The sequence below is a fragment of the Protopterus annectens genome, chromosome 4.part1 (genome assembly GCF_019279795.1).
Source record: "Protopterus annectens isolate FY-2018-M chromosome 4.part1, PAN1.0, whole genome shotgun sequence".
Classification (NCBI taxonomy): Eukaryota; Metazoa; Chordata; order Ceratodontiformes; family Protopteridae; genus Protopterus; species Protopterus annectens.
In genome coordinates this window covers 275,311,410-275,337,362 of record NC_056734.1, presented here as the reverse complement: position 1 = coordinate 275,337,362, position 25,953 = coordinate 275,311,410, and the positions used below count along the sequence as shown (strand labels likewise).

At 45.2% G+C, this 25,953-nt stretch overlaps 1 protein-coding gene across 2 annotated transcripts in view; it reads right to left on the bottom strand.

Moving 5' to 3' along the window:
* The window catches only part of TBL1XR1 (TBL1X receptor 1), a 3,130,276-nt gene that overhangs the window by 706,629 nt on the left and 2,397,694 nt on the right, over nucleotides 1-25,953 (bottom strand). For both annotated transcript variants that reach the window (XM_044070133.1, XM_044070134.1), the window contains one exon: nucleotides 9,500-9,560. In XM_044070133.1, coding sequence (XP_043926068.1) covers nucleotides 9,500-9,560 — 61 coding nt within the window. The remainder of the gene's footprint in view (nucleotides 1-9,499; nucleotides 9,561-25,953) is intronic.

The window sequence follows — 25,953 nt, the reverse complement described above, 5'->3', positions numbered from 1 at the left end:
CTTTAACCAAGCATGCCTTCTAATGACAGAACCTGTTACAGCGGCCCTGCAAGAGGCCTCCAGTGAATCATAACCACAATGCAAAGTACGTTTTCCCACTTGTTCAGCTGCATGCAATAAATCCTGCAATTCCTTGTTCTCAGAACATTCAGAATTTGTCAACATTTTCTGTTTTAACAGAGACATTAAGTATTGCTGATATTTAAGCATATGAAACTGACAATTTAAAGCCCTTACAGCCAAAGTAGCAGAAGTGTAAACTTTTTCCCCCATCTGTCCAGTGCTCTAGAATCTCTATCTGAGGGGACAGGGTTTTTTGCAGTAGCAGCCTTGACCCCTTTGGGACCCTGAGAAATAGTTTCTGGGTCAGCAGCAGGGTTTTTATATAGAAATTTATGAGAATCTGGAACCCTGAAGTATCTGTCTGGCTTAACAGGTGCAGGAGGTAAAGAGTCGGGAGACAGGCCGGACTCTGAAAATACATCATCTACAATGTCTAGAACAGGAGGAATAGGAAGAGGTCTGTGCTGAGGTAGTAAAATAAAGTCTCTGAGCCTTTTCTTAGAATCTGAATAATCTTGGCTCTCCCCAGTGGAAATGCTCCCTCATGGTATGCAGGGTTTCCCCAAATGAGTAATCCTCAGGAGGAGAAGCTGAAGGAATAGATTCTTCAGCACCAGAATCCTCATAGGGAGGAACAGAGTATTCCTGCTCTGAAGAGGAGTCAGAGGAAATGGAAACCTGATCAGAGGGAATCATATTCAGTGTCTTGCCTAGGCCTCTTATCGGGGGATGGGAACCCCTGATCAAAGTAATTAGGTCTTCGGCCATTTTGAGCATCTGTTTCTTAGGCATGGAAGTCTGTCCTGGAGAATGCTGTACTTGTTTTCTTGTCTTTAAAACTGTTTTAGTCTTTGATGCTGAAGTTGGCTTGATATAAAGCTGTGTAGGTCTGAAAACACCCTAAGAAGCCGATGCCTGCTCAGCAGCTCTGGACCCATCTGAGGGATTAGTTTCAGAAGGCCCAATACCTTGAGTATCCAGAGGCCTAGCTGTCTCCACGTGGGAGTTGGAGGCGGCCTGTGGCTCTGAGGTAGCAGGTGTCAGGGACTGCGAAAGCGCCTCACTGAGAACCGGTGAACCGACGACTGGCCTAGAAGAGGCTTCGTCGTTGGTTTTGGACCTCGGATGCCTGTCCTTTTCTTTTTCCTTGAGCTTTTTATGAACTCCGGTCATCGGCTGTTCCGAATGCATTATGTAGTTAAACCTTCAGCCAAAGTAATGAAAAGCAAAATCGTACCGACGCTTAATTGTGCTTTGGTTAAATCTAGCACAAAAACTACAACTAGCAATGTTGTGGTCAGGGCCTAGGCAAGGAATACAGTAAGAATGAAAATCCTTATGAGGTATTTGCTTCCCACAAGAAATACAATTGTTAACTTTTTCTGACATCGGTCTGGAGCAAGAAAAAAGATTCCCCAATGGGGTACTTAACTTTATAGAAGACTTCTGATCTGAAATTCAATTTCGAAAATCTCAGGAGTCGGCCGACCAGCACTTGTGAACTGCTTTTGCTTCGGGCACCGCACGGTAAGAAAGACTGAAGAAAATGGCGTCGGCTGCATCTTTTATACCCCTGGCGCACTGACTTCAGGGAAGAGGTGTCAGCAACCGACGCCGGACCAGGACTTTGGAATTCAGGCCGACTGCGGGTAGCCTACCAGCAGGATAACCCCAGTGTAATGACTGTAACAGTGAAACACGATGAACATCTGCAGAGGCAAACCCCGCCCTAGACTTAGAAAAGAGAGGTAGGCGATAATGCTTTGTAAAGCTATGGACAGAGGTCCAGGTGGCCGCTTCCAATATGTCCCTGGTAGGTACTCCTCTGAGGAAGCCAGTGGAAGTGGAGGTTGCCCTAGCAGAGTGGGTATGGATCGATTTAGGGATGGGTTTCCCATGTAGTCTATATCAAAAATGAATACAGTGTGAAATCCATTTGGAAATGGTTTGTTTGGAGATGAGCTTCTCCTCTGCCCCTGGGGCAAAGCTTACAAGAAGCTGATCAGTTTTTCTGAATGGCTTAGTGTGGTCCAGATAGTATCTTAGTTGTCTGTGCACGTCTAGTGAGTGTAGAATTCTTTCCCCCTTGTTTTGAGGGTTGGGAAAAAAGGTGCGAAGGTGTAGGGCCTGGTTAAGGGTCACATCAGATACCACCTTGGGCACAAAGGAGGGATTAGTCCTCAGGGAGACTCTCTCTGCATAAAAAATTATGAAGGGCTCGACAACCATGACAGCTTGAAATTCTGAGACCCTTCTGGCTGAGGTGATAGCTAGTAGGAAAGCAGTCTTCCAGGAGAGGTCTTTCAATTCTGTTGAAGTGGCAGGTTCAAAAGGAGGCAAGGTAAGTTTCTCTAACACATAATTCAGGTCCCAAGGTGGAGTAAAGATCTTCTGGCTGGCTGACATTGGAAGCCCCTCTGAGGAACTGCTTAATTAAAGGGTGAGAGAAGAGGGGTGGGTCTGAATCATAATGGGCAGAGATGGCAGAGGCAAGGATTTTAACAGAGAAGGAGAGGCCACTACTGAGCAACTCTGCTAAGTAATCCAGGATGAGAGGGATGGAATGTTGGGAGGTACTGCCCCCTTTTGACTGTTTCCAGGAGCAGAATCTTTTCCATTTTCCTGCATAAGATTTTCTTGTGCTGGGCCTTCTGGCCTCTGTGATGAAGTCCAGGACCTGTTTACTTAACAGTGACTTCTTGTTAGTTTTTAGTGCATAAGCCATGCTGAAAGGTTGAGAGTCTGTAGGTCTGGGTGCAGTACCTTCCCCCTCTCCCGGGTCAAGAGGTCTGAGCTTAGGGGAAGCAGCTTTGGGGGCTGTACGGTCAGACTGTGTAGTAAGGAGTACCAATGCTGTCTGGGCCAATCTGGAGTGATGAGGATGGCCTTTGGTCTCTCCTCTCTTATTTTGATCAGAACCTTGGGAATAAGGGGCAGAGGAGGGTATACATACACAAAGAGGGAGCTCTAAGGGAAGGTCAAGGCATCCACCTTCCATGCTAGGAGGTGATACTCCCTGGTACAAAACTTGTGCAGCTGGTGATTGAGGTGCGAGACAAAGAGGATCACCTCTGGGGTCCCCCACTCCTGGGTGATTTGCAGAAAGATTTCTCTGTGGAGCTGCCATTTGTGGGGCTCCAGTAAGTTTCTGCTTAGGTGGTCTGCCAGTGTGTTGTTGAGCCCTGTTAAGTATTGGGCAATTAGGTGTAGCCCCATGGAGGTGGCTGTAAGCCACAGACTTGTGGCTAACCTGCACAGGGGGTAAGATTGGGTGCCCCCCCTCCTTGTAGATGTACCACATTACTATGGTGTTGTCTGTTTTTATAAGGAGAACCCCTGACCTGAGATGGAAGGAAGTCAGATCATTTTGCACTGCCATCATTTCTTTCTGGTTGATGTACAACTGAAGTTGTTGGGCATTCTAAAGGCCTTGGGTACACCTGCCTGCTAGGTGAGCACCCCAAGCTATGTCTGAGGCGTCGGTGGTGATGGTCTGGCCGGAAGGGGGGAGGATGAAGGGAAGACCCTTGTTCATGGCACAGGCTTCTGCCTACCAGAGAAATTCGCCCCTTATGCAAGGGATCAGTGGGAGAGTGGTCTCAAGGGACAGAGTGCTGGCACCAAATGTTCTTTAAGTACCAATGAAGCTTTCTCATGTGAAGCCTGGTGAGAGGGATGAGAAGGATACAAGATGCCATGTATCCCAGGGCTTGCAGGAACTCCCTCGCAGTGAGGTGACTTCTGGAAGCCAGTTGGGTGAAGTAGAGAGGCAGGAAGCTCTGCTTTTCTGGGGATAGGAAGGTCATTAGGGTTGCTGTGTCTAGCACAGCTCCCAGGAAAACAATTTTCCTGGTGGGATTTTGCTTTGAGTTTTTCTCATTGATGGTGAACCCTAGGGAAGTTAGGGTTTTTTTGACAAAGAGAAGATCCTGGAGCAACTTTTCTTTGCTGTTCGCCTGAATGAGGCAGTCGTCCAGATAAGGGTAAATCTGTATATTTCTCTGTTTTCAGAATGCTACAGCCGGGGGTAAGTATTTGAATACTCTGAGAGCAGTAGATAAGCCAAAGAGCAGTGCAGAGAACTGAAAGTGCTGACTTCTGCACAATTCCCTGATGGGGATGTGAAGGTAGACATCTTTTAGGTCTAGTGCCACCAGCCAGGCATTTTGTGTGAGCATAGGCAGGAGCTGCTGCAAGATTAGCATTTTGAATCTGGGGACCACCAAGGAGGTGTTCAGTTTGGATAGATCCAGGATGGGGCACCAAGAGGCCTATTTTCTGGGAACAAGGAATATTCTGGAGTAAAAACCTTTTTCTGTTTGATCCGGAGGGACAGGATCTACTGCCCCCCCCCCGTGGATATTAGTGTTTTTACCTATTTTAATGCCTCTGCCCACTGGTTTGGGGGGAGGTCTGGGTACCCTCTTGGAATTGGGAGCTCACTGAAGGAGAATCTGTATTCCTGAGAAATTATTTTTAATACCCATTGGTCCTTGGTTATAGAGACCCAATTGTCCTGGAAGAGGGTGAACCTTCCTCCTAATTTTAGATGAGTGAAAGGAAGGCAGAGGGGGGAGGGAGAGTCATTGTGAGTGCTTACCATAGAATCTTGGCTTAGAACTCCCTGCCTTAGAGGTGGAAGTGGTCCGTTGTTTGTTTCTTTGCTGGCCCTGGGATAGGGGCCTGGATGTCCAGTCCTGTCCCTGCGGGGCTTACTTTGGCCCTGTCTGCTGGGTGCAGGGAAGGCCCAGTGCTTAGAGGGGAAATTCCTGCTGAATCTGGGCGGTTGAACTTGAAAGAAATGTTTTACTGTCTGCACAGATTTTGCTTTGTCTTCCAACTTTTTACGCACCTCTTCTGCTTTTTCCCCAAACAGGCGTTCTTTATCTAGGGGAGCATCAATAAGTTTAGACTTGTCATGATCACGGAGAGGTTGTTCCTTCAGCCATGCATGTCTTCTAATAACAGATCCTGTCACTGCTGCCCAGGTAGAGGCTTTTAGGACGTCATATCCATATTGTAATGAGTGTTTGGCCACTTGACAAGCAGAGTGTAGTAATTCTGCCAGCTCTTTGGAGTTGGCACCATCAGGAGAGGTAGCAATCTTCTGTTTTAATTGTTCCAAAGTGTGCTGTTGATATTTTAACATATGGAACTGACAACTGAGTGCTCTGATAGCTAAGGTTGCATAGGTGTATACTTTCTTACCCCATCTGTCCAGAGCTCTGAAGTCTTTGTCAGAAGGAAGAGGATTCTTGGCAGAACTAGTCTTAGCTCCTTCGGGTCCCTGTGCAATGACCTCAGGGTCTGCAGCAGGGTTCCTGTACAGGTATTTGTGAGAATCCGGTACTCTGTAGTACCTGTCAAGTTTAGCTGCAGCAGGAGGCAGGGCATCAGGGGCTAAACTGGATTCAAGGAAACATCATCCACCACTTCTAGAATAGGTGAGATGGCCAGGGGTCTATGCTGGGGCAGGTCCAGAAACTCTCTAAGTCTTTCCTTTGACTGTGGGTAGTCCTAAGATTCCCATTGAAAATGTTCCCTGAGGGAGTGGAGGATTTCCCCGAAGGAGAGGTCCTCTAGAGGGGAGGCAGAAGGGATGGATTCCTCTGCATCTGAATCCTTAAACAGTTAAGGGCTGCTGTTCCTCTTCAAGGGCAGAATAATCAGATTCCTCAGACTCTTGGTCTGTCATAATTTCTGGAGAAGGAAGCCTTTTCCTTTTTGGAGTAGGGGCTTGAGTACCTCGGATAAGGGAGATGAGATCCTCCGCCATTTTAAGTATTTGAGCTTGGGGTGGGGGAGCAGTAGCAAGATGGTGGCTAGAAGCAGATTTCATAGGAGTGGCCTGCCTTCGAGGCCTGAGAGAATCCATTGGTCTCTGAAAAACGGTAGTCGGAAGACAATACGTCGATTTTTGTGTCTAGAAATGCTAGTGCGAACGGCCTCCTCAGAAGCCGGTGCCTGGGTCGCAGCTCCGGACCCAACCGAGGCACAGACAGCCAAAGGCTCAGAAAATGAAGTGGATTTCTGCGGCATACCAGACTCCGAAAGGTTCTTGGCAGATGCCTGCATAGAAAGCGAGTCGGGCATCAGGAGCTGCGAAAGCACCTCACTGAATTCCGGAGATTTGACGACTTGCTTAGCGGTAGAGTCATCGTCGGAAGGCTTAGCATTGTGTGGCCTGTCTCTATCTTTATGTTTCTTCGAAATGTCGGCGGATTGTTGGCTGACGGATGCCATATCAGAATTCGAAGACGGAATATGAAAATAATCGTCTATAAAAAGAGCTCTACAGCGAATAGTTCTCACATTAAAGAGGGCACAGAACCGGCAACGAGGGATGTTGTGGTCTGGGCCTAAACAATTGATGCAGTAAGAATGAAAGTCTCAGTGTGGGATCTGCTTTCCACAGGCGAGATAACTGTTAACTTTTTCGGACATCGATTAGAGCAAAAAAAAAAAAAAGGGTCCCACCAATAGGATACTTAGCTTTAGATGTTTTCTGCTGAAATTCGACTTCTGGTAGCGACCAACCGGCACTCATGCGAACTGCTTCTGCTACAGGCTCCATGGCAAGAAAAACTGATGTAATGATGTTGGCTGCCTTGGTTTATAGTACTGACAACATGACGTCAGACTACAGGCAACAGCAGCCGGCGCACAAAAACAATGACTCTGGCATTCGGGCCGGCTGAGGGCTATCACAGCAGGGATAACCCACACATGACGACTGCAACAGTGAAACACGAAGAACATCATACAGTAGTCGTAGCTGCAACCCAAGAGAAGCCTGCTACTCAGCCACTTTAGAGCCTGCCTTGCCTTCCCCACTTTGAACTGCTGTCATACCCGCAACTAATTTTCAAGATACCTCACCACTGAATTAAATGCCAAGGTCTAGATAATGAACAGCTTCAATAAGGCTACTTTTTTTTACCATTATTTCATGTTTAGGAGAAAAAAGTACACACCCATTATTCTTGTTTGTAAAGCTTCTCACAGCCTTGCACTTCACATTTAAAGATCATATTAACAGCTACACAGAAGTATGCCTTTCCTTGTTAGACACTTCATCTTTTGTCAAATACTATAACGATCCTTTGTTGCCTCAGTTCACTGAACCGAGAAACTCCACTGTCTGCTAATACAGGTAGGTGGAGACAACTTCCTTGTTACGGGATTGTTCTCTAACAATCAGTATTGTAGACGAAAGCCATTTTAGAATACTGAATTTACAAGACAAAGCACCACTTTACACATGAGGGTTAATATATAGCATGCTATAAACAAAAATCACGCACAAAGACTTTGTACAGAGGTCAATTTGTACTTGCACTGAAATCACTGAGTCCTCAGTATGTACTAAATTTAGGTCTTTATTTCAAGCACAGAACTTTGGTACAGCAATTCAGTTCATGTAAATCACAGTAACCCTAATGCTCAGACACTAGAAAGCCATTCAAGTACTGAAGTGCAGACAGCATCTTAGGTTAGTTTTCACTGAAATAATCTTGCAGTCTTTGTTAGAACTTTTCTGTACTACATTCTTTCAAGTTTTCTAACATTCCTTTTTTAAAACTGTAAAGTTGTCAACCATTTTTTCTTCCCATTTACCCTGAAGTGGTTGGGGAGTCTTCCTTTGTAATACTTGCTAACAAGAACAAGCCCCAAACTCCCTCATTCAACAGTGGTTAGAGATTAGCCTCTACACTGTGGGAATCAAAAAATGCTACTGTTCCCCAAGGAAGGTTCACTCAGAAGCAGGCTGGATACAACAGTTTAAATTTAAAATTTCCTTTCCTGCACATCTTCACTGCATTATGAAAAGCTGCTCCAGCCAAATAATGACAATCACACCATGCACTTGCTTCTGCCATCACTACTACATACTTCTTCAGGAGCCCATCACTTTGACATTCAAGTTTACATGTGTGGAAACAAATCAAGAGAGGTCTAAGAAATTTGGCCCATGCTGACTGTTGGAGAAAAATAGTTTGAGCTCTTAATTCCTCTCTCTTTTTCTCTGCAGATCAGTCCATTCTAACAAAATATCATTTACAAACATCACTCAATTCTCATGCAGAGCCTTTTCAGAATACTTGTGAAGTGTAGGCTTTTGCCTATCTTCCAACACAATTTCTGACATGGTTACTCTGTTTCACCTCAACTATGACACCTTCAAATTCACCATCTGATCAGAATGAGAACTTAAAGAATGAAAGAAGTTGATGCAGCCTTATCTGACCTTTTAATATAACCCACTGCTTCAACTTCTTCCATTCTTTTATTTGATCTATTAATATAATCCAATAAATCAACATTAATCTTGTTAAGCCCTGATATTTACTCCTCTCTCTCTTTTTTCCATACTGCTATCATCTCTTTAGTCAGCAAATTCTCAATGACAGTTTCAAGACAGTTCTCCTTATCCAGAAATCCATCCTGATCGCACAAAAGACATCAGTCTATATTGACAGCCTCAGTCCTGTAGCATTAAAATTACGTTTTTCATCTTGGAAGGCAAGGGTATCTTGCTCAAAACACTCCTCATATGGTTCCTTGCCTAATATGATGTTTTAGTGTGTTTAATGTTTATAATGTATCAAACATGTAGACAAAACATATCTACACTGTACACCAGATATGCATTTTTATCATACCTGTGAAATGGGGTCTGCTGTTAGGATAAACATGCACTCACTAAATAAAAATATATACACGCTACTATGTATACTCTGTGTATATGTCTACATTCACACACACACACACATATATATATATATATATGTATATATATATGTGTGTGTGTGTGTGCACGTATATATATATTTATTTATATATATATATATATATATATATATATATATATATATATATACGTACACAGATTGATATTAGTGTATATTTATTGATGATTATATGTATATCTACACACACAGAATAATATATGTGTAAGTATACATCTGCATTTAAGTACAAAAAATAATTTTGCCTGACCTCTCATCTGGTATGCTACTCTTATAAACTTTGTTGTACATTAAGATGAAATGCTACAGAGAGAGGCTAGCCCTAAAACTGGACAGCAGGGCCTTGGAAGACAGAATAAAAACAAGTACAGAATTAACTGCAAAGGCACTGGCGCACACACACAGGACTTCAAGTCTAAAGAAAGAGAAAAAAGTGCACACTGGATGAATAAATTACCAAAGGTGGGAAGGTCTCCTACTTGAGGTCTCACTTGAAAGATAAAAATGGCAAACAACCATGGAAAACAAGACTCGGTTCACATAAATTACATCAATATCATTTTAAAGCTGCTATGTCAGTGACATATATTATTCAGCCAATCTGAAACGTGCAGTTAAAAAATACATACTATTCATTAAAAGAAATACCCCAACAAGGTTAATATTATTTAGGGAAATAAACTTACCAGAGTGAAAAGGAAATTGTTGCTTGGCTTCTCCAGTGTGTGCATCCCAAATAATTGTAGTCTATTGTACAGAAAAAAAGCAATTAAAATACTGTACACTGCTAAATTAAGGGGAAAGAGCTCTGCAGTCTATTCTCCTGTAAAGCTGAAAGAACTATGAAGCAAAAAGTATGGTGACACAAATACAAGTGTAAGTCTGTTACATAACTCATGATAGTGAAATATATGTAATACAATTGATGTGTTTCGCGAAAATCACAACTAGATATGACATATTGATTACATGCAAAAAAAAACAAACATCCAATATGGCAATGCTGGTTAGATTCAAAAAGCAGTTCACACTTCAGAAAATTTAAGAACTAAGAGCAAATTGCATAAAGTAAGCGATGCAATGGAGACACTAAGCATACTACTATAATGCAAAACCTTTTTTATTAAATATTTTGTGCAGATGTGATCCTGTCTACAAAGAAAGTACAGTTTTGTACCTACCATAAATGTAGATGTCCGAGAGGAATGCATCTGCAGTCTTTACAAATGGGTTGTCCTGTCGTCAGGCAGCCCTTCGGTCGGCCGGATTCCAAAGTCTGGGTCTGGCTTCGGCTGGTGTCGCACTTCACCCGATGTCATTGCGGCAGTTATTCGGGTATAAAGGCATCAGCCAACGCCATTTTCCTCAGTGTTTCTTGCCCCAGATGCCAGGTGCCCTCTTGGATGGCTAAATTTGGATAAATGTCAAAGTTTCCAAATAGTAGAGAGCAAACACACAAAATAAGCATGTATGTACATATATACAAACAAATACACCATAATAGATCCCCCCCAAGCTAGCTGAAGATTGGCAAATACCCTAGGAGTACCTCAGAGGGGAAGGAGGGTGGGTAATCCTGACTGCAGATGCATTCCTCTCGGACATCTACATTTATGGTAGGTACAAAACTGTACTATGTCCTTCAAGGATGCATCTGCAGTCTTTACAAATGGGTAGAATACCATAGCTAAGCTAGGGGAGGAGGAAATGAGAAGATATTATGGTGTAGTTAGGATCCCTTGCAAAACAGCTGTGGCAAAACCAGCACGGGATCTAGAGTATAGAGGTAAGTTATAATGCTTGGCAAATGTATGCACGGAGGTCCAAGTAGCAGCCTCTATAATGTCCTTGGTAGCCACTCCTCGTAAGAAAGCTGTGGTAGTGGCAGTAGCCCTTGTGGAGTGAGGCCTGATGTTCTCTGGAGTTTTCTTTCCATGGTAGGAGTAACAAAATCCAATGCAATTTCCTATCCATTTGGAGATTGTCTGTTTAGAAATTGGATTCCCTTCCTTTCCTGTTGCATATGCTACCAGAAGCTGGTCAGTTTTTCTATTGTTTTTTGTCCTGTCCAGGTAGTAGCGTAATTGTCTGTGTACATCCAAGGTATGTAAGAGCCTTTCTCCCCTGTTCTGTGGGTTGGGGAAGAATGTAGGAAGGTGGATAGCCTGATTTAAAGAAACTCTGGATACCACCTTAGGCATAAATGTAGGATTTGTTCTCATGGACACTCTATCTTGATGGAAGATCAGGAAGGGTTGCACTGCCATTAATGCCTGTAGTTCAAAGACCCTTCTTGCTGAAGTTATTGCCAGCAGGAAAGCAGTCTTCTAGGATAAGTATTGTAATTCTGCTGTTGCTGCTGGTTCGAAAGGAGGAAGAGTCAGTTTTTCTAGCACAAAGTTCAAGTCCCATGCTGGCAATGGAGGTTTCCTGGGAGGTTTTACATTTTTAATTCCTCTCAGAAACTGTCTGAGCAGAGGATGCGAGAAGACAGGAGGATCCAAGCTGTATTCTGCTGAAATAGCTGATGCATGTATCTTGATGGAAGAATAGGACAGGCCTGTATGGAAGAGCTCCGCCAAGTACTCCAGGATGTTGGCTATGTTCACCAGTGTCACATCTTGCCCCTTTGCAGTACTCCAGATGAGATATCTTTTCCATTTTGCTGCATAATTCTTTCTTGTTGAAGGTCTACGAGCCTCCATGATTATGTCTTTAACCCTTTGGGATAAATTTGGGTTAATTGCTGTTATGTAATGTTCCAGGCAGTTAGCTGCAGAGTTTTTAGGTTTGGATGCAGGATGTTGTAGTTTTTCTGTGTTAGCAGTAACGGGATCAGGGGCAGTGTCCATATTTGTTCCCGGGACATGCTCCTCAGCAGTGGATACCAATGTTGTCTTGGCCAGTCTGGGGCTATCAGAATGATCCTCGGACGCTCCTCTTTGATCTTCAGAAGCACCTTGTGCATCAAAGGAAGTGGTGGGAATGCATATGCTGTCAGGTTTTTCCAACTGAAAGATAGGGAGTCCACCTTCCAAGCAAGTGGGTGGTAAGTCCTTGTGCAGAATTTCTTCAACTGGTGATTGAATGGGGATGCAAACAAGTCTATTTGTGGTAATCCCCATTCTCTTGTGATGGTTTTGAAGATGTCCGGATGCAGCATCCATTCGTGGGCATCTGTTGTAGTTCTGCTTAATATGTCTGCTAGAATGTTCTCCTTCCCTGGTACATAAATTGCCTGTAACTGAATGTTGTAGCTCAGAGCCACATCCCATAGGTCCAGTGCCAGCCGGCATAGAGGGTATGAGTGTGTGCCTCCCTGTTTGTTGATGTACCACATGACTGTGGTGTTGTCTGTCCTTATCATCAGCTGGCCTTCTTGGAGAAAAGGTCTGAATGCCTGGATTGCCAATTTTACTGCCATCATTTCTTTTAGGTTTATGTGCAGATGCAGCTGGTCTTGAGTCCATAGGCCTTGAATGCACTTGTCCATCATGTGTGCCCCCCAACCGAGGTCTGAGGCATCTGTCGTGATGGTTTGTCTTGATTGTCTTTTGCAGAAGGGCAATCCTGTGTTTGATTGGCAGGCCTGAGCCCACCATAGGAACTCTTGCTTCAGGCATGGGATCATTGGAATTTTGGTTTCTAGGCTGTGCTTGTGCTGGGACCACAAATTCTTTAGGTACCACTGTAGCTTTCTCATATGCAGCCTGGCATGAGGGACCAGTATTATGCAGGATGCCATGAAGCCTAGAGCTTGTAGCACTTTTCTTGCAGTTAGATGGTTCTGCTTTGTTAAAGCCAAGAAGTAGAGAGGAAGTTGCTCTTTCTTTTCTGCAGTTAGAAATGCCATTTGTTTTGATGTGTCCAGTTCTGCACCCAGAAAAGTTATTCTTTGGGATGGGATCAGCCTTGACTTTTTTGTATTGACTGTATATCCCAGGGCTTGCAGCAGGTAGATGACTCTTTGTAAGTCTTCTGTTAGTTTGTTTTGTTGTCCGCTTGTATCAGGCAGTCGTCCAGGTAGGGATAGATTTGAATCCCTGAAGTCTGCAATGAGCGATTACTGATGCCAGGCATTTCGTGAACACTCTGGGCGCAGTAGATAAGCCAAAGGGCAATGCTGAGAATTGATAATGCTCTGATCCTGCAAGAAATCTGAGGTATCTTCTGCAAATTGGTCTTATGGGGACTTGCAGGTATGCCTCCTTGAGATCTAGAGTTACCAGCCAAGACTCCTTGCCCAGCATGGGAAGAAGCTGCTGTAGGGTCAGCATTTTGAATTTTGGAACAATGAGGAATGTGTTTAAAGTGGACAGGTCTAGAATAGGCCTCCATTTGTTTTCTTTTCTTGGTACCAGGAAGAGTCTGGAGTAAAATCCCTTCCTTTGCTCCATAGATGGTACCTTTTCCACAGCTCTCATTCTTAATAATTGAGATATTTGTTTTAGAGCTTCTGTCCTTTGAGTAGGTGGTAGGTTTGGCATTCCTCTCTTTCCTGGTAGAGTATGGAAATGGAACCTGTAACCTTGGTCTATAGTTTGCAAAATCCATTTTTCTCTTGTAATGCAGTGCCAGTTTCTTGAAAATAAGGTTAGCTTTCCGCCTAAGGGTGCTTCTAGTTGGTCCCTGGTAGGCGGTGCCACCACCAAGTCACTGTGATTGAGTTGTTGTAGTGGTGGTGGCTGTATCCGTGCCTCTTTGGTTGTTACCCTGCCACTGGCGACCTCTGTAGGCACCCCTGGATTGGTTTCTGCCTCTAGAGTGCCTATTCCTGCCTCTTTGTGCCTTAGAGGAGTCCGGAAAGGACCAATTCTTGGAGGACCAGTTCCTGCTAAACCTTGGAGGTTGAACTTGTAAGAAATCTTTCACTGTTGCACAGATTTTGCTTTCTCTTCCATCTTTTTTAGTACCTGCTGTGCAGGGGAACCAAATAAATTGGCCTTGTCCATAGGTGCATCCAAAAGCTTAGATTTGACGTGTTCTGGTAATGCCTGTTCTTTCAACCATGCATGCCTCCTGATAACTGTGCCAGTCATGGCTGATCTAAAGGAAGCCTCCAGTGCATCATAGCCACATTTTAAAGAATGGTTACTAACCTGCTGTATATTATGTACCATTTCTTGAACATACTTTTTATCTAAAGATTCTTCAGAGGACAGCTTTTTAGTCAACTGGTCAAGCATAAACTCTTGATATTGAAGCATATGAAATTGGCAGTTCAAAGCTCTAGCTGACAGAGTAGCAGAGGTGTAAACTTTTTTACCCCATCTCTCTAAGGACCTGGATTCCCTTTCAGAGGGGAGGGGGTTTTTAGCAGAAGTAGCTGCTACAGCTTTAGGACCCTGGGAGATAGTCTCTGGATCCGCAAGAGGAGCCTTATATAAGTGGTGATGAGTGTCCGGGACCCTGTAGTACCTATCGGGCTTAGCAGGAGCCGGAGGTAAAGAATCAGGAGCAGTGCAAGCATCATTAAATGCATCATCAACAACAGGAAGAACTGGAGGTATAGCTAAAGGCCTATGCTGTGGCAAATGTAGAAAGGTCCTAAGCCTTTTTCTAGAGTCTGAGAAATCTTGGCCCTGCCACTGAAATTGTTCCCTCATAGCATGCAAGGTTTCCCCAAAGGAAAATTCCTCAGGAGGAGAGGCTGAAGGGATGGACTCCTCAGCATCAGAGTCTTCGTAAGGAGAATAAGAAGCCTCAGGAGGGTCTGTATGTTCTGAGTCATCAGAGGAATCATCTGTGGATACTGGCTCAGGGGGCTCTGCTCTAGGTCTCTTTTCTGGAGGAGGGAGAGAGGCCCTGTCTGGATGAGGCTGGGCTCCACGAATTAAAGAGATGAGATCCTCAGCCAAAGAAAGCATATGGGAGCAGGAGCTGGGCCTGTGAGAGGGGGGCTTGGCAGGCACAGGTTTTGATGTTTTGGCTGCTTTAGCCCTGGCAAAGGCCTTAATAGACATGGCTGGAGGAGGCCTAGCAGCTCCACGTGCAGGGGTAGAAATATCCAGGGGAATGGTGTCTGATAAATCCTGTGAAACCGCTACAGAAGGTTGGATTTCAGAAGCCGTTTCTACCAGGTTAGAAGAGGCCTCGGTAGAAGGCAAGTTATCGGCTGAAGAAAGAACCACTTGCTCGGTTTCGGCTGAAACCGAGACACTCGTGGTTTGCTTAACCGCGGTTTCGGCCGCGAGTGTCGGTCCTTTTCTTTGCGTTTTTTGGTTATTTGCGTAGTCGGAGGATCCGACGGCATAATGTAGGCAAAATCGGAGCCGAAAATCTGCTCAGCAAAGTCCGACCGACGTCTAAGCGTCCGTCGGTTACAAGAAGCACAGGCTAGACAAGCTGCTACGTCGTGGTCTGGGCCTAAACAATGTATGCAATAGGAGTGGAAATCTTTATGAGGTATTTGTTTCCCACAAGATAAACAGTTATTAACTTTCTCTGACATCGGCTGAGGCAAGAAAGAGTCCCCAACGGGGTACTTAGCTTTATAGAAGTCTTCGAAGTATTATTCGGTAGTAGTAATCTCTGGATCTGACCGACCGGCACTTGCGAACAGCTTCTGCTTCGGGCGCCACGCGGCAAGAAAGACTGAGGAAAATGGCGTTGGCTGATGCCTTTATACCCGAATAACTGCCGCAATGACGTCGGGTGAAGTGCGACACCAGCCGAAGCCAGACCCAGACTTTGGAATCCGGCCGACCGAAGGGCTGCCTGACGACAGGACAACCCATTTGTAAAGACTGCAGATGCATCCTTGAAGGACATCATCTGTGAACTACCAAAACACATGAATGCCCTTGGTCCTGCAGAATGCAGTTACTAAAGCCAGACACTTTGTAAACATACTGACTGCTGCAAACAAACCAAAGGACAATGAGGTAAAACTGATAATGGTATTCTCTTATCTCAGAAACTATAAGGAAGTTATGTTCTTACCATAATGTTCCATCTGTGCTGTCTATCTTCATTCATCATTAACCTGTGAGTCTCTATTCCAACTCTCTGAAGTGACCTGGCCACTTCACAAGCTTGAGATTTGAAGCTCCAGCTCCTCCTCCCTTCCCATAATTCCCCCTTCCCCTAGAATGCTTCAGATCGCATTTGCTCTAAGTGCATATACCCAGTCTGCTACAAATAAATTATCCAAGTTAAAAAGAGAAAAGATCAGCTGGCGCTCAAACAGGAACATGATTCCATGGACACACAGGTTCATAGGATGACACTAGGCTATTGGCCCGGGAGGCTCTTATAAGCTTAGCCATGAATCACCCATGTTCCCTCAAAGTCAGCACCTGTTTCCCTTGTTCAGCAGGGACACAAGTGGAATCCCAGGATTGTATTTTCCATTTAGCATCTAGGTTCTTCTTAAAGAGGGCTAGAGAGGTACTCTACTTAAAATGGAGAGCGAGTATATTCCACAGATGGGGGCATCTTTGGGACTCAAAGTCTATCCCCTCCAACAAGTTCTGTTAATCTCACAGACCAGGTGCCGTGCGTGTGGGTTCACACATCCATCAGGTCCACTCAAAACATAGAACTGGGGGGAGGAAGGTTAATGATGAATGAAGACAAACAACACAGATGAAACATTATGGTAAGAACATAACTTCTTTATCTGATGTTGTCATCTTCATGTGGTCATTAACCTGCAGGTTCCGAGTCCCCAGCTACAGAAACCCAGGTGGCCCTCATTGTAGGATATTCTGGAGTACAGCAGAGCAGAAAGACGACCTACTTCTGGAAATGACGTCCAATTTACGAGTAATGAATGTTTGAGGGTTAGACCATGTAGTCACTGCACAGATGTCATTAATACAGACTCTTGACAGAAAGGCATGAGAGGTTGCCACAGACCTTGTAGTGTGTGCCTTAATCTGAATGTTCTTAGAAGAATAAGCAAAGGAGAAAGTCTTTTTAACCATCTAGCCAAGGAGGTCTTGGTGATTCCTTTATCTCATTTGGTGTCAGAAAAGGAACAATTGCTTGGATTTCCTGAACTCTTTAGTTCTGTCCAAGTAAAAACGTAATTGTCTATGCACATCAAGTAAATGAAGAGTGTACTCCCCCACCCTTGAATCTGGGAATTTGGAAAAAAAAAAAAAACAGGAAAGTTAATGGAATGATTGATACTGGCTTCTGTAGGCACTTTAGGCAAGAAACACAGATTGGTGTGCAAGGTTACCCTGTGTCTCTATGAAAAATTAGATATGGGAACTTGGAAGAAAGAGCTTGCAACTCTTGAGATTCAACCTACTGAAGTAATGGCTGCTAGAAAAAGCATTTTATAGGACAAAAACTAAGTCCATGGTGGCTGCTGGTTCGAAAGGAGAGCGAACCAGGGCCTGCAACATGACAGTCAAATCCCAAGAGGAAGCAGGATCCTTAATGGGAAAACAAAGTAAAAATGTACCCCTAAGGAAAGTTTTGATGAAGCCAAAGAAGAAGAGTCCTCCCTTAAATGAAAATTGGAAGCAGCAGCCAACTGAACCTTGACCATGGAAAAACTAGCCCCATCATTAAATAGGGAAGCCAACAAATCCAACACCATAGGGATGGGGGCCGTAAAGGGGTCTATCTGTTTCTGTTGGGCCCATAAGAAAAACCTTTTCCACTTAATCTTATAAATCTTCCTGGCGAAAGGTTTGTGGGCAGAAATCAAGATCTTCTGGACAGGGGAGGAAAGCCTGGGATGTCTGGCCATCATCAGAGTTGGAGAAACCATGTGGTTAGTTTCAGGCCTTGAAGGTCTGGGTTACGGTGCCCCAAGGGGTGAGAGAAAAGATCCGGAGCTGGATCCGGAGTCACCAGTGGGCAGATCAGATGAGACCAAAGATAGGTGAACCAGATTTGTCAAGGATAAAAGGGGGCAATGAGGATAATTTTCCTCCAACTTGGATGCCTTCTGCAAAACCTTGGGAAGTAGGGGCAGCAGTGGAAATGGATAAAGTAGACCAGGAGGCCAAGCATGGACTAGAGAATTCCTTGGGGACTGACTGTCCCTGAGGAGGGAGGGAGTAAGGCAAAGTACCTGCTGCACTTGTTGTTGAGAGGAGAGGCAAAGAGGTTGCAGCAGGGTTGACCCCCCTTTCTGAAAGATCATGTCTGCCATGAACTGATTCAGAGACCACTCGTGAGGCATCAGTAGGACCTGGCTGAGTCTGTCCGCCAGAATAATGGACTCTCCCAGAATGTGCATTGCCACTGGAAAGTGGTTGGTAGAGATCGGCCATTGCCACATTCTCACAGCTTCTCGACGTAGAGGGTAAGACCTGGGTTCCCCCCTGTTTGCTGATGTACCAGACTGACATGCTGTCCAATACTGCAATAGTCCCTAGAGGGAGAAAGCTGTGTAGCTCTTGCAACGCCAAAAGAACTGCTCTCATCTCTAGGACAGTGATATGCAAATTGGTCTCCAGGAGTATCCACATGCCTTGAACCATACGACATAGATAGTACCCCCACAACCCCATCTGGGAGGTGTCTGTGGGCACCGTGACATGTGGAGAAGGAAGGCTGAAGGGTTGTCCTTGAGAGTGAAGCCACCATAACAGGGATTCTTTGCATACTCTGGAAAGTTTGATGGGAAGGCTTAGAGGATTCCTGTGTAAGGACCACTGTACCACTAACGTCCACTGTAAGATTCTCATGTGAAGGTGTGCTGTGGGCAAAGAGGGATTGTGGCTGCCTTCAAGCCGAGAGCTTTGAGGACCAAGATCGCTGCGGGTGGTGGGAGTATGGCAAGAATTTGTCCGATATGAAGACACAGGCTCGACAGTCGATCCACTGTCAAAAAGGAAACTGTGGAGTTGAGTTCTGCCCCTATGAACTGAATTACTTGGACTGGTTCCAAGTGCGATTTCTCTAAATTGGGGGTTATGCTAAGGTGTGTGGGGCCAGACATAAAAGATAATCCCTGGCCTGAATAAGGCAATGCCTGGTTGGAGAGGTCAAGAGCCAGTTGTCCAGATATCGAAATATCTGGAATCCCTGCACCTGAGATGAGCTGCAACCACCTCCAAGCGTTAGGTGAACACCCTGGCAGTTGTGGTGAGACCAAACGGGAATTATCTGAATTGAAAATGAATGGCTCCCAGCCTGAAATGAAGAAACCTTCTGGAGCGCCTATCCATCTTGATATGGCATTACACATCCTTCAGGTCTATTGAGCATATCCAATCGTTCATCCTCAGTACAGGTATGACAGACTGAACCATAACCATCCTGAACTTCTTGTTCCTTTAATGACTTGTTCAGGGATGTCAGGTCCACAATGGGCCTTAGGTCCCCTGTCTTTTTGGGAACAAAAACCCTTGACTAAACATCCAATCCGACCTTATCAGGAGAGACCTCCTGGATAACTTTTTTGCAGCAATTTTGCTATTCCCATGGCTGTCTACTCCCTGTGATTGGGTGGTACATCGGGGAGGACAGATTTTTGACTTCACTTAAAAGGGACTGGAGTATCCTCCGGATACAATTCTTAGCACCCATCGATCATGTGTGATGGCTTCCCAGGCTTCAGGGTGCAAGGAAACCCCCCCCCCCCCAACTACCTTCAGAGGAAGGCAGTCAGGCAACCGTTTAAGAAGCGCTGAAAGGGTTTGTCCGAGAAAGACTCTAAAGACACTTGGTTATGCGGACTCCTCACCCATGTGGGTGGCATCTACCATTTTGGTTATTTCCCCCCTCTGCCACTGGGGGAAATTTCTCCTTGAGAATCCTGGAAAGGACCCAGAGATTTCTTGAACCACACCTTTTTGCTCCCATGCTAGTTCCTGGAGAAGGACCTCTGTGGGGTAAAAAAACAGATTCCAATGGCAGACACGGTCTTACCCATCTTTCTCCTGCGTCTCGAACAGTTGGCCCAAAAAATGTTGATCCGTCAAAAGGCGATTTGACGAAGGATGCCTCGAAGGGTTCTGCAAAGTCACACAGCTGTATCTTGCCAAGACACCTTATGGCAATGCCAGAACCAGTTGCCCTTGAGGTACTCTCTGTTGCATGGGATATCAGCCAAATGGACACGTTAAGATAGGGTCTGGAGAGTGGCCATTTTGGAGAATACCTTCTGCTCACTACAGACATGGACCCGAGGGTAGAGCTAGAAAGCTCCTTGACCAAGACCTTCTGTAGTCTCGTAAAATGAGAAAGGTAGTTTAGCCTACCCAAGAAGAAAGTGGCCAAGGTGTAAACTCTTTTACTAAATGTCCAAAGCCCTAGACTCCCTGTTAGGGGAATGGACAGAGGAGCTCTCTTGGGCCAGGCTCTTTTTTGGTGGTTGCTACAACAACCATAACATCAACCGGAATACCCTTTGCCTAGAAAGGTTTGTCCTGGGGAGCACTCAAAATTTTGCCTATGCATTTGGGGATAGGTCAACTGTGTGCAGTTACTTTCATGCCTTGGAAGACACCAGATCAGTGAGTGGGTCTGCCAGGGGAGGCACCAAAGATACAGATGGGCTGGACCCAAAAGCCTCCAGCAGAAACAATTCTTCCAGGGAGAGGTTTTGGGAAGACCATCCACCTCTCTGGCGGAGGACCTCTAGGATGTCTCCAAAGAAGACATCACCCGGTGGAGATCTTGGGGATCTCACCTCTTCCTCAAAATCAGTATCGGTGGCAACATTCGTCTGGGGGAAACCGATGTGCCTCTTTTTGCATGGCCTCTTCCGAGAAACCTCTTCAGTGGGATGTTCTGGGGAGGTGTCGGAAGACATGTGGGGTTCCACAGATGGACAGTCTGGAGCCTTCCTGGGGTCTGCTGTCCACTTGGTAGGCAAGAGGCCTTGGAGACAGACTCAGTGGAGATGAAGGTATTTTCCGCAGGGGTGTGAACCGAGGGTCTCCCAGAGCGGGACAAGTCCCTCTCCACCACTTTAAAGGCAGACAGACTCCGCTTGCCGAACAGCAGTCCTCCCCACGGTCGAAGCCCCAGAGCAGACGCTTGGGGCCCTGAGCCTCCCACTCTGAAGGGGGTGTCGGAGCTGAGCTGTTGAATGCAGACTCTCAGAGGGGAAGCGACAACTCTTAAAACTTTGGAGTCAAAGTCATCCCCAGGAGCCGACATCAAGGCTACATCTTTGAGACACACTTGGCACCGACACTGTTGGCGCTGACCGCATCAGGGAGGCAGTTGGAGGCAAAGATATCAAGACTATCGGCTCTGACACCACAGTTTCCAGGATCAACAGGACCAATGACTCTGAAACCTTAGGTCAGAGAAGGAGCCATGGGGCGGAACAGGGACTGTCTCACGGATCCAGAGGGAACTGAGTGGGCAATATCCCTATCTGAATCTGAGCTTCGAGAAATTGCTTCATCAACCTACCAACGTCCTTTATCCATAAGGCTCCAAGAAGAACTGATGGAGGAAGAAGTGGATGCAGGTCTGGACATCTTTTTAGGGGAGGTCTCTTGGAGCGGAGATCTCTGAACCAAGACGCTTGGCTCCAAGTTGGGAACAGAGGTCTGGGGAGGAAAGGCAACAGTCTGAACTAAGAAGGATGGATCCAAACCCTTTGGTTCTGATGATTTAGGCGCCTTTTTTTGCAAACTCCAAAAGAGATGGATACTGGTCGGGAGACCTTTTTGTGTGTTTCTGTGCCTCTTTCTGGAGGGGGTTTGAGCAGTATTCCTGACAAATGGGTGGTCACTGCTGAAGAGCAGGGATCCTCAGATGATCTTCAAGACAGTATCCTAAAGACTACTGACAGAAAACTAGTCAGCTAGGAGGTGAGTAGCTAGAATTGGTAAGAAAACTCCCCCATACCCATGAAAAAGAGCAAAGGCTAGAGACAGAGAACTGAAGATGGAGGCGAGACATAGAAGCTGAAATGTAACACTGCAACAGTAATCAGTAGGAAACCTACTGTTATGATAAGTTCTGGCAGAACTGTACTATGTCCTGAATGAAATCACTGTTGCAGCATTTCCTGACAAATGAGTGTTTCCTAGAGCTGAAGGAGTTAAGGGCTGCTGGCTATTGAGTACAAGAGTTGTCTAGCAACCCAGACAGGACTGATCTAGCAAAGGCTGCCCTGGACCTAGAGAAGGCATTAATCTTGTAATGCTTGGTAAAGGTATGTATAAAGGGCTAAGCACCTGCCTCTAAAGTAGACTTGGGAGTTTACTTCTTTGTGGAAAGCCCCGAGGAAGCAACTGCCCTAGTGGAATGTGCTTTAGGGCAGGAAGACAGGGTATTACCATACTGCAAGTAGTAGAAAAAAGTAGCTTTAGAAATCCAGGAAGAAACAGTTTGTTTAGAGACTGGCTGATTCAGCTTAGACAGCATAAAAGATACAAAAAGCTGGTCATCTTTTTGAAGGACTTAGTTTTGACCAGGGGAAAAGCTGAGTTGCCTGTGAATGCCTACAGAATGTAATATCCTTTTACCCATTTTGGGGATTGGGAAGGTGAATGGTCTGACTGAGAGACATCTCGTTCACTACCTTACACATGAAGGATGGGTTAGCCCTGAGACTCACCCTGTCTTTGTGAAAAATAAAGGGGAATGCTCATGAAAGCAAATTCTTCTGTCTCACATTAGGGCCAAGAGGAGGATGGTTTTCCCAGTAGTGAATTTCAAAGCAGCAGCAGAAGCTGGGTAAAAGGGAGACAGAGTAATCTTCTCTAGCACAAAATTAAGAACCCAATAGGGAGAGATGGGTTTCCTTGGGGGTTAAAGTGCAGAACTCCACCTTGGAAAAGCTTGCCCTCCAGCCTAGTTTTAAGTTGGGGGACTACGGGGAGGCAAGCATCAATAGCAGACAGATGGGTTTTTATGGAAGAGTAAACCAGGCCTGACTGAAGAAATTCACAGAGGTACTGCAGAACCATAGGGACAAAGAAATTCACAGAGGTACTGCAGAACCATAGGGACACATGCTAAGAGCGGATCCGGAGTCTGTTTGCAGCACCAGAAAGAAAACCATTTCTACTTTGCAGTGTAAGATTTTCTAATAGTGGGTCTCCCAACCTCTTGTACGACTTGTACAACCTCTTTGGGGAAAAGATGGCTTTGAGGAATTAAAATATTTTAATCCATAGTGTTAGAATACTTTCATCCAGGGGGTCAGGCTGAGAGACTGAAGATTTGGATGGAGAAGAAATCCCTTTTGATCAGTTATACGGTCTGGCTGTAGAGGGATTTTCCTGTGATTTGCCTCTGTAGGTGAAAATGCAGGGGGAAAGTACAGTTGTGTACCTACCATAAATGTAGATGTTTGAGTGTATTCACGGTTGCATTGGGTTATCCTGCTGGCAGGCTACCTGCAGTCGGCCTGAATTCCAAAGTCCTGGTCCGGCGTCGGTTGCTGTCACCTCCTCCCTGACGTCAGTGTGCCAGGGGTATAAAAGATGCAGCCGACGCCATTTTCTTCAGTTTTTCTTGCCCCAGATGTCAGGTGCCCCCAGAAGGGTGGGCTACAACACATTGCTTATAAAAGCATGCACTAAAATAACCAATACCCTTCATCTACAAGCAAATACACCACATAGGTTGTATAGAATAGAGAAGTACAGATAAGTCCCAGCAAAGAAAGGGGGATGGTGGGTGGGTAACCTCGACTGCAACAGTGAATACACTCGAACATCTACATTTATGGTAGGTACACAACTGTACTATGTTCATTGTGTTTCACTGTTGCAGTCATTACACTTGGGTTGAATCTCAAAGCTGAGGTTGGGCGGCTGGGTCTAAATAGAATTAGGAGTGGCTATAAGGCCCTGCAGAACTGCAGTGGCAAAGCCTGCTCTGGATTTAGAGTAAAGAGGTAAGTGGAAGTGCTTACAAAAAGTGTGCACTGAAGTCTAAGTTGCAGCCTCCAAAATATCCTTGGTTGGTACTCCTCTGAGGAAGGCTGCTGAAGTGGCTGCTGCCCTGGTAGAATGTGGTCTAATGCCCTTAGGCACTGATTTGTCATGTTGTGAATAGCAGAAACGAATACAGTGTCCTATCCATTTTGAAATAGTCTGCTTTGAGATAGCATTTCCTTGTGATCCTGCAGCATAAGCCACTAAAAGTTGCTCAGTCTTTCTGAAAGCTTTAGTTTTGTCCAAGTAGAAGCGTAGCTGTCTGTGTATGTCCAAAGAATGCAGAAGTCTCTCCCCTTTGTTCTGTGGATTTGGGTAAAAAGTAGGCAAATGAATGGTTTGGTTAAGAGCCACACTGAACACTACCTTAGGCATAAATTTTGGGTTTGTCCTTAGAGAAACCCTGTCTGGATGGAAGATAATAAAAGGTTCCACAGCCATTAATGCCTGTAGCTCTGAGACTCTTCTTGCTGAAGTTATTACTAGGAGCAGAGCTGTTTTCCATGATAAGAATTTTATCTCAGCTGTATTGGCTGGCTCAAAAGGAGGCAGTGTGAGTTTTTCCAAGACAAAACTGAGGTCCCATGCAGGTACTGGTGCTCTCCTTGGAGGTCTTATGTTTTTGGCCCCCCTGAGGTACTGCCTAAGCAATGGATGTGAAAAAATAGGTGGGTCTGTATTGTAATGAGCTGAAATGGCAGAGGCATGGATCTTAATTGATGAGAAGGATAATCCTTTGTCCAGCATCTCAGTTAGATATTGTAAAATCTGAGGAATATTTGGAGCAAGCGTGTCAATTCCTTGTGCCTGGTTCCAAGCGCAGAATCTCTTTCATTTTTCTGCATAAAATAATTTTGGCTTCCAAAATAACATCCATAACGGCTTTAGAGAGAGGTGTATTCTGAACGGTTACACTATCCGCCATGCAGCTAGATTTAGGGCTCTGAGTTGGCTGTGCAGGATCTGATTGCTTTGTTGGGTCAGTAAATAAGGTATTTGAGGCAATGTCCAGGCTGGGGCTTGAGACAAGCTCCTTAGGATTGGGTACCAGTGTTGTCGTGGCCAATCCGGGGCAATTAATATCATTTGTGGCTTCTCTTGTCTGACCTTTAGGAGTACCTTGGGGAGGAGAGGCAGTAGAGGAAAGGCATATACTGTAAGGTTGTTCCAGCTGAATGACAAAGCATCCACTTTCCATGCTTGTTTGTGATAAATCCTTGTGCAGAATCTCTGAAGTTGGCAGTTGTGAGGGGAGGCAAAAAGATCTATGTCTGGGCATCCCCATTTCCTGGTTATTATGTTGAAGATTTGTGGATCTAGTTTCCACTCGTGAGGATCCATGAGGTTTCTGCTTAGTTTGTCTGCCAGAGCATTTGTTTTTCTTGGCAGGAATTGTGCTTGCAGGTGTACTTGGTAAGTCAATGCTGTGTTCCACAAAATCATGGCTTGTCTGCAGAGGGGTTAGGAATGTGTTCCCCCCCCCCCTGCTTGTTTATGTACCACATGACTGTGGTGCTGTCCGTCTTTATCAGCAGCTGTCCTGGATGAAGTAGGTCCTTGAAGGCTGTCAGGGCATTTTGTACAGCTAGCATCTCTTTTTGATTGATGTGAGGATGCCTTTGGCTTGGGGGCCATGTGCCCTGAATACATTTTCCTGCAATGTGGGCCCCCCAGGCATAATATGATGCATCTGTTGTTAGTGTTTGCCTGGCTGTGGGTAAAGTGAATGGCTGTCCCTTGTTGTGGTGACAGGCCTGTGCCCACCATCGAAACTCCTGTTGCAGGCAGGGAATGAGTGAAATTAATGATTCCAGGCTGTAGCAATGTTGAGTCCAAACACTTTTTAGATAGTTTCCTCATATGCAGTCTTGCATATGGAATTAGCAGAATGCAGGATGCCATGTAGCCCAGAGCCTGCAGAATTTTTCTTGCAGATAGCTGGGTCTTTGTTGCCATGCTTTCGAAGTAAGAAGTCAGCTGCCTTTGTTTGTCTGGCATGAGATAAGCCATCTGGGCAGTTGTATTTAAGCCTTATCTCTTGAGAGGATACTAGTTTTGATTTCTTTTCGTTTACTGTGTACCCTAAGCAAATTAGTAATCTTTTTACAAACGCCAGATGCTTTAGTAGAATGTCTTTGGTCTCTGCTTGAATAAGGCAGTCGTCCAAATAGGGATATATTTGAATTCCACTCTGTCTGAAGAATGCAATTACTGGTGCCAGGTATTTTGTGAAGACCCTGGGCACAGTAGATAAGCCAAAGGGCAGTGCAGAGAATTGGTAGTGCATTGAGCCAGCTATGAATCTGAGATATCTTCTGCAA